Raw genomic sequence first — 12,941 nt, forward strand, 5'->3', positions numbered from 1 at the left:
ATCAGTTTCACACGACGCACAACAACTCAAAACAACAAAAGAAAACACAAAAACAACACAAAAACAAACAAGCAAGGCTCATGAGAGCACTAGCTGACGGCTGCCTACTCGGGCGCCATCTTAGACTTCTTTTCTGTCATCTTTTCCAGGATATTACGTGCCCAATGACGACAGCGAATTCTACCAGTTCTGTTATGTGACCCACAAAGGGGAGATTCGAGGAGCCAGTACACCTTTCCTGTTTCGCGCCAATAGCCCCTCTGAGGAAGAGCTCCTGACTGTGGAGGACGAATGCAATTCTGATATTCTGGTGGTCACCACCAAGGCGGGATTTCTCGAGGTAAAATCGGCATCAGTGAATGTCTTATCTTCATCTTCAAATCATAACAGAAGCTTGGGGATTTATATGCCGGTGTCTTTTCCGTAGACTAATGTTAGGTTTGGATTATCGTAAAAGGATAATCACTTATTGATGGAAAAATTAAGCAGCAATGGAAAGTAAGAGACAATTAAAGATTCTTTAAATATTAGGATGGCATAACAGCATTTTTCTCCCAAAACAGCGGAAGTGAGAGAGAGTGAGCCCCTTCCCTCCTACAGGTACATATACATTGGGGAGAATGACATCATTTCAAACGAGCCTATCAGCTTCTAGCTATTAAAAGTGGGATGTCTAAGAATGTGTATGTAAAATTATCCTATCACTATAAAACATTTTTTAGATGCCTAAAATAGTGCTTAACTCATTCACTGCCAGACGATGTGCAAAAATGTGTCCACTCCAGTGCTAGGGTTTTTGTCATTTTCACTCAATTTGCATGACTCACAGAATATTAGAGTTTTAGGACTACATATATATTCAATGTAGTTAAGAAACCTTATACTCTCTTCTTTCATAAACAAATAGTTAATTCCTATTTTTTCTGGGTCTGAAGTTATCTGCAGTGGAACTGGGGGCGGCTGTACAAAAGGTAATTGCTGCCCCCTTGTGGGAGGGAAAAAAATAGACAGAGGTCTGACTGCAACCTCATCCGCACCACACCCATTAGGGTCCAGAGCTAACAGCAACATTTTAGTTCACTGACGAAGCTTTTCAGATGAGGAGCGAAACGTCCGACACCTTCAAAGAAATACAGATGACGGCTGAAGAAACCTTTTCATCGGTACAATGTCATCAAAAGTTAGCTTTTTATTGTCATGACAAGTTTTATTGTGATGCACAAGTGAACTTCAGCTATGCCGACATTCAAATGAAAATAAAAAAACATGTTTTTTTTCTCTTTGTAGCAAAAGGTGGAGGAAGCCCAGCGTGTTAAAGATGAGCTGGTGAAAAAGGTGGCGCTGCTGCAGCAAGAGATGGAGCAGTTGGAATTGGCCAAGGAGAACTTGCAGAAGGCGTGTGAACGGGAGGAAGAGAAATGTGCTCTGCTGAAAACACAAAATGAGGTAAAGTAGAGTGTAAGGCAGGAGGAAAGTCACCATTTTGCTTCATCAAAGTGGACACCCACTGACTACTGCAGTTATGAAAATTGCACTCATGGTGGCTGCTGTTTGACGAGAGCTGTTTCAATGGATCCAAATAGTCTCGTAGCACCCCCTAGTGAAAACATCCGGACCTATTTTAAACGTATGCCTCTTGATGATAAATCAAGATTTGACAGATATGTATGTCTGCATTATCAACTTGCACTTCAACATTTTTTACAACTCAACCATTAAGTCTTAAAAGTAATGCCGGTTTAAATTCATTTCACTCTCTTCTGCCATAAATCTGCTCGTTTCAAAACAGCTTTCAGAAGACTGTGGTGGCTTACGATTGAGGCTGTTAATTTTATGGACTTTTTCCTTTTAATTTTTTATTGTGAGGTTGAATGTAATGCGGCCAAAACTGTGCTCTTACATAGCAAACAAATAGTTTGTTGTTTTTTAATGGCATTTTTAACTCATTCACTGCCAGACAAAATACAAAAATGTGTCCGCTCCAGTGCCAGGGTTTCTGTCATTTTTCACTCAAATTGCAGAACCTACATAACATTGAGTCTTAGGACTACATAAACATTTAAAGGACAACCGACGTCTCTGGACAAATTGTGTCCATAATTTGTAAAATGGCTTCAAATGACTTCTACTGAGCGTATTTTACAAAGATTCCACCGCATGTAGCTATATTTTACGTTTTAAGACTCACACTGAATATTCAGGAAGTCTTGTTTTTGAGTTGGTGACGAGTCCGTACGTGACGTCACTAAAGGACTGCCCCTGACCGTAAAAAAAGACGCATTGTAGCGGTCCTTCCATCACGTCAATGTATTTTGCTGTACTTGTTTGGTCTGGGGACCTCGTGCTGCACCCAAATGCCAACAGAAGGCCAGAAGAGGGCATCCAAGCGCCATATAAGGAATTTATCAGCCTGTGGAAACGGAGGTGGCCACAGGAGGTCGCCATTTTGTGCCTCTTTTTTTGGGTGAGCGATTTCCCCCCAATGTTGCCTCAAAATGGCACAAATAAATTCTTTAATCGATTGCAAACATGTATGCCTTCCTCTTCAGAACTATTTGAATCATATTCATAACTGGATGTGTAACAAGAAAGCATATTCTCCGAATCTGAAGCCATTGTTTTGATTCTCCAGCAATGCAAGACGTCTTGGCGTGACGTCACGAACTGGGGGAGGGACTTTCTGGAAATGCCCAATTCGCAGCTCAATTTTTTGCTGATTTTGGACACTAAGTCATTTTTATTGGTGTTTTGCATTTGACGTATTTTAGATGCTATAAAACATTTTTCTGGTGTCAGTTAAAAAACAAAAAAGTGACGTTGGTTGTCCTTTAATACAGTGTTAGAAATCCTCAATAAAAAAAGAGTTAATTCCCAAGTTATACAGGTCTTGAGTTAGCTGAACTTGAAATGGGGGGCCTGCTGTGCAATACAATACAAATTGCAAGCCCCACATAATATTGTGTTTTAGGACTACATAAACATTCAGTACAGCGTTAGAAACCTTAGACTCTCTTCTTTCCTACGTTATATGGGTCTGGAGTTATCTGACCTTGAAATGGGGGCAGCTGTACAGAATGCAATACAATACACACATATTGATTTATATAGCGCTTTAACAACAACTGAAGCTGTAACAAAGCGCTAACATGGACAAAAGGAAAATGCTGCCCCCTGATGGAAGGGAAAAGATATTGCCAGAGGTCTGACCAGCGCTTTATCGGCAACCCCACAAGAAAAAAACTAAACCCGAGCAAATTCGGGAATGGAGTTCCATGTCACATTTTTCAATTCCCGAATGAATTCGCAAATTGCAGCGAAATGAATCGTTAGCATTATTTATTTGCATGTGCAATTTATCAACAATGAACTTTTGGGGACGAACTTCATTGGTATTTTTTTTAACAAGTGGTGCCCTTTCTTGACAGTTAGATGGCACATAATTTGAAGAATTATTCCATTCTGATGTCTAGGAATTGCAGAATTCTTCCAAAGTCCTGCAAGAAGAGAAAGAGGAAATGAAGAACAGGCTGGAAGAGGCCACATCCAGGGTGTTACAGTTGGAGGAAGACATTCTCGGAGTCACCTGGAGAGGCCTACAAAAGGAAACCGAGCTGGACTTGTAAATACCCCCAATATTTGCATGCAAGGCAGTTCATTTTCTTGACAAACTGACTTCAAAAACACTCAGGCCCCCAAAAAAGCTTGTAATTCCAATAGGATTTAGATTTTTACTCTACTCATAAATAAATGAAGCTGAAATGAAAATATTCTTCATATGTCACAGTATGTTAAAAAATATGACTGTTTTATGTTGTGTTTTATAGTCTGAAAGACAAAATGAAGAAACTTACAACAGAGAAGGAAACACTTGACTCTCAACTCAACAATGAGAGAGAAGAGAAGGAACTCTACAAGGTAGTGTGTATTCATATTTGTATTGCTTCTTATATTATTATTATTATTATTATTATTATTGTTGTTGTTGTTTTGTTGTTGTTATTATGATGATGATTATTATTATTATTGATAGTGTAGTGTAACTGCAATTCTGGATTCTCTTCACTGAGCAAAAGCTACTTGAGGACTAAACAGAGTCTTTTCTGTTGCCGGTCCTTCGCTCTGAAATGACCTTTGGTTAAATATGAGGCAGCCCCCCCCCGTCTATTTTTAAAACTTCTTTGAAGGCCCATTTTTCTTCTTTGGCTTTGGATATGAAACCGACACCATTGTATTGTTTTCTGGTGTCTACTCTGCATGGGTTAGTTTCCCTAATTTGTGTTTTAACTGACTTCACTTTTTTTATTCTTAATATTTTGTACAGGTAACATCCAAGTTATGACCGGGTTACATTCCGACAAAACGGTTGTAAGTCGAAATCCATTCAAAATGGCTGACGTGACGTTTACACGACAGGATAGTATACGATGTCATTCTGTGTTTTTAAGCGACATTTTCTATTGAATACTATTATATACCAAACTGTTTACAGTTCATGTATAAATTCGCATAACTTTTAGTGTCATTTTTATCATTTTATATTTCGTATTATCAATTTTTATTACTGTATAAATGTACCTGTAATATATACAAAACAGTTTACTGTACAGTTCATTTATAAATGTACCCTGATTTGCCTGCTAACGGCCAGAAGAGGTCGCCCGACGCACACTCTCGGACTCAGGCGAACACCGAAGGAAAAAAGCAGTGTACAGTACTACAGGAAATGTTGCCGAGACGGTATCAGCACTGTGTAACAACTACTCTATTGAGTGTAGTCACGCAGTAGTAGATTGCTGTGCGAGTGTGTGACATGCTGGCTGGCCAAAATTGTAGTACGTGTTGCAGGCTGCTTGCACGTTGCGGTGCCAGGCGTAGAATTAAAAAAAAGGGTCTGGCGGTTGTGGTCGTAAGTACGGGTTGTCGTAACTCGTGCCGGTCATAACTCGGATATTACCTGTATTACATTTAAAGGGCTTTGTCAAAGCTGCAACTGGCGTGACATATGCTCTATCAATAAAGTTGCATTGTATTATTAGGGGAATACAAAGTCTCATTGCAATAATACTGCTTCCAAGATGAAAAAGCAGCATTGGAATGGCAAGTTTCCCAGGCTGTAGCAAGAAAGAACTCTCCCTGTCACATAATCATTTTCTCAATTTGGTTGGCAACAACCGTGTTAATTGACAGCTTTATGTCTTGGACAATTTACGACTGCTATGATGAAAGTACCGTAAAAGAGAGGCCTGTTTTGAACTTTTTTTTATTTTAACGACACTGTTTATTTTGTACATTATTTTCCCCGAAACTCTGAACCGGGCTTGCCATATTGAGTTTTGTGAGTCTTTGTTGTGGTCACCACTGTAAAGGAAATGGGATTGCCACAAACTGCAAAGTTACAACGGAAATACCACCCCACCCCCACACAAAATCCCACTTCTTATTTAACTTCAACAATAACTGCATGATGGCTTAGCTCTATAAGTTTTTTTTTCACCCATTCACTGCCAGACGTGCAAAAATTTGTCCGCTCTCGTGCCAGGGTTTTTGTCATTTTTCACTCAAATTGCAGGACCCACAGAATATTGATTTTTAGGACGACAGTGTACCCTCGTTTATCGCGGGAAATACGTTCCAAAGATAATACGTGAAAAACACGTTTTTTTAGTCTTTCTCCGAGAAAAGAACATTGCTATCGGTAGTTGTTGGAACTCTTTCTTTTTTTGTCTTTCTTTTTTTTTTAGAATAAAGAACAGCTCATGGAGCAGAATGCTTCATGGGCTGTCAAAGTCAGTGTGTTTGATTTTATTCTGCTTTGTTTGATGTGTTGTTTGCAGTGTTGTTTCTTTTACTTTTCATTCGCACATTTGCATGCCATTAATAAAAAGAAATAAATAATTCCCCCCCCCCTATATTCTCAAAAAAAAGAGACAAAAATAAAGAGTGCCAACAACTACCGATAACAATGTTCTTCTCTTGGAGAAAGACTCCTGAAAAAAAAAAACTGAAAAAAAATCCGCGATGCACTGAAGCCGCGATAAGTGAACCTCGAAGTAGCGAGGGATCACTGTACATAAACATTCAATGCAGCGTTAGAAACATGAGACTCTCTTCTTTCATCAGAAAAAAGTTAATTCCTAAATTCTATGTGTCTGAAGTTATCTCAGCTTGAAATGGGGGTGGCTGTACAAAATACAATTAACAACAGCTGAAGCTGTAACAAAGTGCCAACATGGACAAAAGGCAAATGGTGACCCCTCGTGGAAGGGGAAAACCTTGCCAGAGGTCTGACCAGCGCTTTAACGGCAGCCCCCTGCAAGAAAAAAAACAAAACCCGAATAACTCCGGGAATGGCAGTGAATGATTTAAAAATCTGTTTGCCATGGTAAAAATATTTTGACTGTGCACTTATTATAATGATCGGAATGGAAACGATAACTAACTGTAAATCAGAATCATCTTTATTGCCAAGTATGTAGAACACACAAGGAATTTGTTTCCGGTAGTAAATGCTATCAATGCTTTTTTGATTTTGTGTTTGCCGCAGATTCACCTGAAAAACCGTGAGCTCGAGAACACTAAGATGAGTGCGGAGCTGCAGATGATGAAATCGGCGGACGTGAACAAAGACAACACCATTGCTCAGTTTAAAGAGGAGGTGGGACGCCTGCAGATGTGCCTTACTGAGAAGGAGAACCAGTACAAAGAGATCATGGCCAAAGTTTCCCCCTTGGTAGGTGCTTTTAACCAGCAGGTAATATTCGGTGACAGGATATTCATATGCCCCGTTTAGGGAAATTAAAAAAATATTTTATTTTATTAGTCTTTTATTTATATTATATTTATATTTAATTTGTATTTTACATTCATTTTATTTTTATTTTTATTTTGTTTTATCATTACTTTGATTGTATTTAATTTTATATTTTTCTTTTTTTCTTTTTTAATTTATCTTTTTTATTCTTATTTTATTTTAATGCTACTATTTTATTTTAATGCCATTATTTAATTAATTATATTTTTTTAATGTAATTTTATTTTATCTTATTTTTATTATCTTTATTCTATTTTTTATTTTAATGCTTTCATTATTAATTTTATTTTCTTATTATTTCTTCATGTTTTTAATTTAATTTATTTGTATTTGTATTTTATTACAGGGTGACTTAAAGGCCCTGAAAGAACAGCTACGTCAGAAAGAGGAGCAGCTCCAGGCCAACCAGCAGCAGTGCACAATGCTGGCGGCCGAGTTGAGGGATGCATCCAGCACCCGTGACCGTACCATGTCCGAACTGTACCACATGAAGCTGGAGGCCGATGCATTGCGACAGGCCAAAGCTGAAGCGCAGGATCACTGTGGTCGCTTGGAGGTCCTGGTGGAGAAGATGAAGGAAGATGCCAATAAGGAAGCGGTAAGCAACTGTATTTACTTGCCGATAGGCACTTTAATTTCATTGATAAATCATGAATTCAAATCCAGCTTTGGCCTCCCTGTGTCGAGTTTGCATGTTCTCCCCAGGTCCTGCGGTTTCCTCCCACATTCCAAAAAAACATGCATGGCAGGCTGATCGAACGCTGGAAATCCAGGGTGTCAAAGTAATTTTTTGCAGACGGCCACATTGTAGTTACGGTTATGAATTTGGGGAAGCCATGAGGATGTTTAATCCCCTCCACATATTACATCTAGAGCGCACAAACAAAGTAACGAATCACTAGTTTTCCAATTTCAAGTAAAAAATAATCACTGTCATTGCGATTTTCATGGGAAAATTTGACATTTTGATTCGGACTTTAGCAAACATCATGGAATTTTACGAATCTGATTTACTTTTTTGGGCCCAATAAAATGATGTGGCGGGCCAATTTGACCCCTGTGCCTTGACTTTGACACCCGTGGTGTAGCTCTTCCATCTTCTTATTGGAAATCACCGTTGATGTCATCAGTACAAATATCTCATGTTCAGCAGGCCAAAGCAGAAGAAGTATGTACAGACCCCACTCTGGTAGCAGATCTGCAGAGAGAGGTCGAGGACCTGAAGCTGCGGCTGGACATGGCCGCCGAGCACTACAAAGAGAAATATAAGGAATGCACTCGTCTTCAAAAACAAGTGGTCAAACTATCCGAGCAACCGGGGGTGAGTCTCCACTGATTACCTGCAGAACAGTCTCTGTCTATTTCTTTTCTTTTGTTTTTAAGAGCAAATTTTCAATCATACAAATGAGATGTCTTGTGTGTAGGAACCGAAGAGAAACTTAGCACAAGAGCTAACAACAGTAACTGAGTCAGCGAGTCCAGATACGTCTGCTCCAGGTAAGTGTGTCAAATTTGAAAAACAACTACAGGTAACATCCGAGTTACGACCGGGTTCCGTTTCCCGACAAAACGGTCGTAAGGCAAACGGTCATAAGTCGAAATCCATTCAAAATGGCTGGTGTGATGTTTACACGACAGGATAGTATATGATGTCAATCTGTTGTTTTTAAGCAATATTTTCTATTGAATACTATTATATACCAAACTATTTACAGTTCATTTATAAATTTGATAACTTTTAGTGTCATTTTTACCATTAAGTATTTCAGATTATCGATTTTTATTACTGTATAACTGTTCCTGTAATGTATACAAAACTGTTTACTGTCCAGTTCATTTATAAATGTTATACTTACCCTGCTCTCCCTGCTAACGGCCAGAAGAGGTCACCCGACACACGCTCGGACTCAGGGGAAAGGAAAAAAGCAGTGTACAGTACTACAGGAAATGTTGCAGAGACGGTATCTGCACTGTATAACTACTGTATTGAGTGTCGTCACGCAGTAGATTGCTGTGCCAGTCTGTGACATGCTGGCTGGCCAAAATTGTAGTACGCGTTGCCAGCTGCTTGCGCGTTGCGGTGCCAAGCGTGAATTACAAAAAAAAGGTGGGGGGGGTCTGGCTATCGTGGTCGTAAGTACGGATGGTCATAACTCGCACCGGTCGTAACTCGGATGTTACCTGTATTTCCAACCGTTGAATCTTACTCGAGTGTCTGACTAACCTTTCATGTTCCTCACAGGGAGTCCCGGTTCTGGAGATCCCATGCTGGAGGCCATCATCCAGGAGACTCTCAAAGGCATCAGTAGAGAGGCATCTGATAAGCATTCGAAATACAGGAAATACAAGCAATTATTGATTGTAAGATGTTTCACCTCTACCTTTTTTGTTAGTAGTCATTTCTTAGTCGCTGTTGATTTTAGAAACATTCCCCCCCGCCATCCTTGACTGATTTTTCAGGAGGAGAAGGAACGTAGCGGCATGATGCACGATGAGCTAGCCAAGATGTCGGTGAAAGTGAAAGAGCACCAGAAGATCAGTGAGAATCTCAAACTGCAGCTTGCATCAGAGGAAGACCGTTGTATGGTGGGTGCATCCTTCAGACTGTTTCTATTGAAATTTTTTTTTGATAATACAGTGATACCTCAGCTTACAAACTTAATTGGTTCCCAACAAGTGTGTGTAAGGTGAAAAGTTTGTCTGCTGAACATTTATTTCCCATAAGAAACCATAAAAACATGAGAATAATCCGTTCCCAAGTCCCCATAAAACACAATTTTCTACTAAATAAGCCTAAATATGACACAAAATATACCTTATTTTATGTATAATGAACATGCTATTGGATTGTAATTAAAGAAATAAACTGTACTGTATAATAAAGTCGTTTTATTTACCTTTGTGATAGTCGTTGATGGCTTGATGGAATGGAGTGGCCGGTTTCATCAGCATTAAGCACTTGATGAGTAACGTTTGTGATGGTGGTTGATGTAGTTGCCTCTTGATGATATCCGAGTGAAGTTGCCGTGCTTTCTCAGCGATAATACCCTCACTCACTCTGTCCCCTGCTGCCGTACAGTTGCCGTCTTAATGTTCCGCTTGGCTCAGTGGCAGGCTGGTGTCTGTGAGGAAGTCAAACAAGTTGTTTGGCTTTGAGCGGCCCTGCGCATAAATCAGCGTTCAGTATAGCGGAAGCTTTTTTTCTTCTTTCTAAACTCTTCTTTGAGGAGTGCGTGGCAGACAAAGGACAAGCCAAAACGAGTGTGCTCATGCCTCCGTTGTTTATCCTTTGTTTTACTCCAGAGCCAGGTAGCCGAGAAGGGGCGGGAGCTGAAAAAACTCAAGGAGAAACTGGAGGTGCTTTGTAACCGCTTTCCTTTTCTCTTTTTTTAGAGATTTCGTCCACCCTTTTAAAATTCCAATTGAAAAACAGCAGCCATTTTTTTCTCAATCTGGTTCTTGAGTGTTAACCTTAGCCGCATATTGATTATTAAATGTTTGATTGATTGTCAAATATTTCTGTTTGGTTTTCTTCAAATTGTAGCAAACCTGATATTTTCATGATTGACAAGTTGAAATATGGGTATTTTTTTCATAAGTATATCTTTGACATTGATCAACATTTGGATTCCGTTTTTAGCCTCATTTTACCGAGCTGTCATGTTCAAAATCAAAAAAGTTGGTAAATATGCTTCCTCACTGATGATTGAAAGAGTTGTTGACTGGCTATTTAGCTAGCTATGTATTTGGATTTTGGATTTGCTTTTACTAGTCTCGCAGTGGAGAAATTTACATTTCACAGCAGCAAAGTTATGAAAGGAATGAAAGTAGAAAAACAAAATACATGAGCTGCTGGAAAGGCAGCCACTCTCGCGGCGCCGTCTTGAAGTCAAAAGAACAAAAAAAAAACTAAATAACAAATAACATGACAACACAGACACAGAGTCGTTCATTCTGAAGCACTTTCTTTACCCACTTTGTTACACAATGCAGTTCCACATGAAAGAGGAGAGGATCAGAGCTTCTCTTCACCAGTGGATCAGGGACATCATGGTGGAATGTGCACGTCGACTACAAGCTAAATGTTGAAAGCAAACACGCAGCTGTAGCATCCATTGACGAAGAGATTGTCTCACATCTCCTGTCCTACATAAATCCGCTTCAATTCCAAGCAGCGACAGTTCCACATACGCATCGGCGCTCCTTATCCCGGGCTCCTCAAGCCATGTATCCGTCCAGCCGCAGGCTGTCCAACAGAATTAGCTAACTAGATAGCTAGCTAGCTATGTATTAGCTATCTAGATGGCTAGCTAGGCTATGCATTAGCTATCTAGATAGCTCGCTATCTAACTTATCTGTGAAGTGATCTTCAGAGTTTTGAAGAGCACTTGTAGATGAAATGTACAATCATAATAATAATCATAATTATCATCATAATAGTCATCATAATCATCAGAATTATTATTATGATGATGATTATTATTAGCTATCTCTTAGTTAGCTAGCCTTCTATCAATGTCAGTTATTTCCGGGTTGAGTGAACGCTGGCGCGTGTGGCTGCCGCTGCTCACCCACAGAAAAACGTATCCTGTGACTGTAAAGTGACCTTTAGAGTTTTGAAAAGTGCTTAGAAATGAAATGTATTATTATTATTATTATGATTATGATTATGATTATGATTATTATTAAATAGAAAAACCGAAGTCAATATCTTATTTTCTCTTCCATTAGTTTGGACCACAGAGACATCAACTGCCCTGAAATAATGTTAGTAGCCACTTTGGAGGGTCTGAATGACCCAACTTGACAGTTAGATCGTAAATTCAACAGGCGTCTGCAACTCCAGTCAATAAAACAAAATGGTCACGATGTCTTTGAATTAAAATTATGTATTATCGATATAACGAGACTTTACTGTATTTATTTAGTTTTGGTTAATTTTGATGAAACCTAAATTGTTTTTGGATGAAGACCCATCTGAGGAGCTTCGAACAGTTTTTGCAAAAGGTTTTACGTCAATTGAAATACAAGGATCAGAATAATGCTGGTCACAGATTGTAAGATTCTCTTACATACAGAATGTACAACAAATTAATGAATAACTAGTTTTCAAATTTAAAATAAAAAATAACTGTTATTATGGCTTACATGGGACAATTTGAAATTTTTGGTTCGGACGTTTGCAAGCATCATGGCACTTGACATGCTTGATTTGCTTTCGCGGGCCGAATAAAATGATGTGGCGGGCCACATTTGGCCCCTAGGCCTTGACTTTGACATCTGTGATTTAATATATTGTGGGTAAATGCATCGATGAAAAGGTTTCTTCAGCCGTCATCTGTACTTCTTTGAAGGTGTCGGACGTTTTGCTTCTTATCCAAGAAAATTCGTCAGCAAACGAAAGTCTTACTGGTAGTATCGGCCCTATATATATATATATCCCTACTGTCCAGACATGGCGGTGCCGGACTCTGCTATGATAGGTCCCTGCTCTCAGGTTGGGGGGGGAGCAGAGAACTACTCCCTAGGTAAATGAATAGAAAAATACACATAGAAATAATATTTAGTTTGGAGAAGACATTCCACCATGATGTCCCTGATCCACTGGTGAAAAGGACACTTTGGTCCTCTCCTCTTTCATCTAAGACTGCTTCATGCAACAGAGGGTACAGAAAGTGCTTAAGAATGACTGCGTTTTTTTGTGTTGTCATTTTTTTTTGTTCTTTTGACTTCAAGATGGCGCCGCAAGAGTGGCTGCCTTTCCAGCAGCTCCTGTATTTTGTTTTTCTACTTCTTTCTTTCCTTTCCTCTTCCTGCTGCTGTCAAATGTTAATTTCTCCACTGCGAGACGAATAAAGGCAAAACCAATCAAATCCAATCCAATAAATTTTGTATTGTCATAAAAGGTGGGTAACCATAATTAGTTATTTATAATCATTATTATGTAAAATAAACTTATTTAGTATTAACATAAATTTACATTTCTGTATTTTTTCATCATTTCATAATTTGTAATTAAAAATCAAATGCAGAGTTTGTCCACTTTTGTCCAGCGGTAAACCAAGTTAAATATGTTTAAATCCGGTTATAAAATCAAACAGAAATGCACGGTATGTCTTCCCTAAGATTA

The 12,941-nt window shown here is 39.0% G+C and overlaps 1 protein-coding gene across 4 annotated transcripts in view; it reads left to right on the forward strand.

Moving 5' to 3' along the window:
• LOC148896897 (tax1-binding protein 1 homolog B-like) overlaps window positions 1-12,941 on the forward strand; it is a 28,501-nt gene that overhangs the window by 9,742 nt on the left and 5,818 nt on the right. For 2 of the 4 annotated variants that reach the window (XM_088999530.1, XM_088999528.1), the window contains exons 4-14: window positions 150-340; window positions 1,288-1,446; window positions 3,471-3,619; window positions 3,825-3,915; window positions 6,545-6,730; window positions 7,158-7,409; window positions 7,962-8,132; window positions 8,236-8,308; window positions 9,054-9,172; window positions 9,272-9,397; window positions 10,115-10,168. In XM_088999530.1, the coding sequence (XP_088855656.1) occupies window positions 150-340; window positions 1,288-1,446; window positions 3,471-3,619; window positions 3,825-3,915; window positions 6,545-6,730; window positions 7,158-7,409; window positions 7,962-8,132; window positions 8,236-8,308; window positions 9,054-9,172; window positions 9,272-9,397; window positions 10,115-10,168 (1,571 nt within the window). The remainder of the gene's footprint in view (window positions 1-149; window positions 341-1,287; window positions 1,447-3,470; window positions 3,620-3,824; window positions 3,916-6,544; window positions 6,731-7,157; window positions 7,410-7,961; window positions 8,133-8,235; window positions 8,309-9,053; window positions 9,173-9,271; window positions 9,398-10,114; window positions 10,169-12,941) is intronic. The other 2 variants (XM_088999529.1, XM_088999532.1) reach the window with 2 other exon arrangements.

This window comes from Hippocampus bargibanti, linkage group LG06 (assembly GCF_051943395.1).
Source record: "Hippocampus bargibanti isolate YZ-2025 linkage group LG06, ASM5194339v1, whole genome shotgun sequence".
NCBI classification, from domain to species: Eukaryota; Metazoa; Chordata; class Actinopteri; order Syngnathiformes; family Syngnathidae; genus Hippocampus; species Hippocampus bargibanti.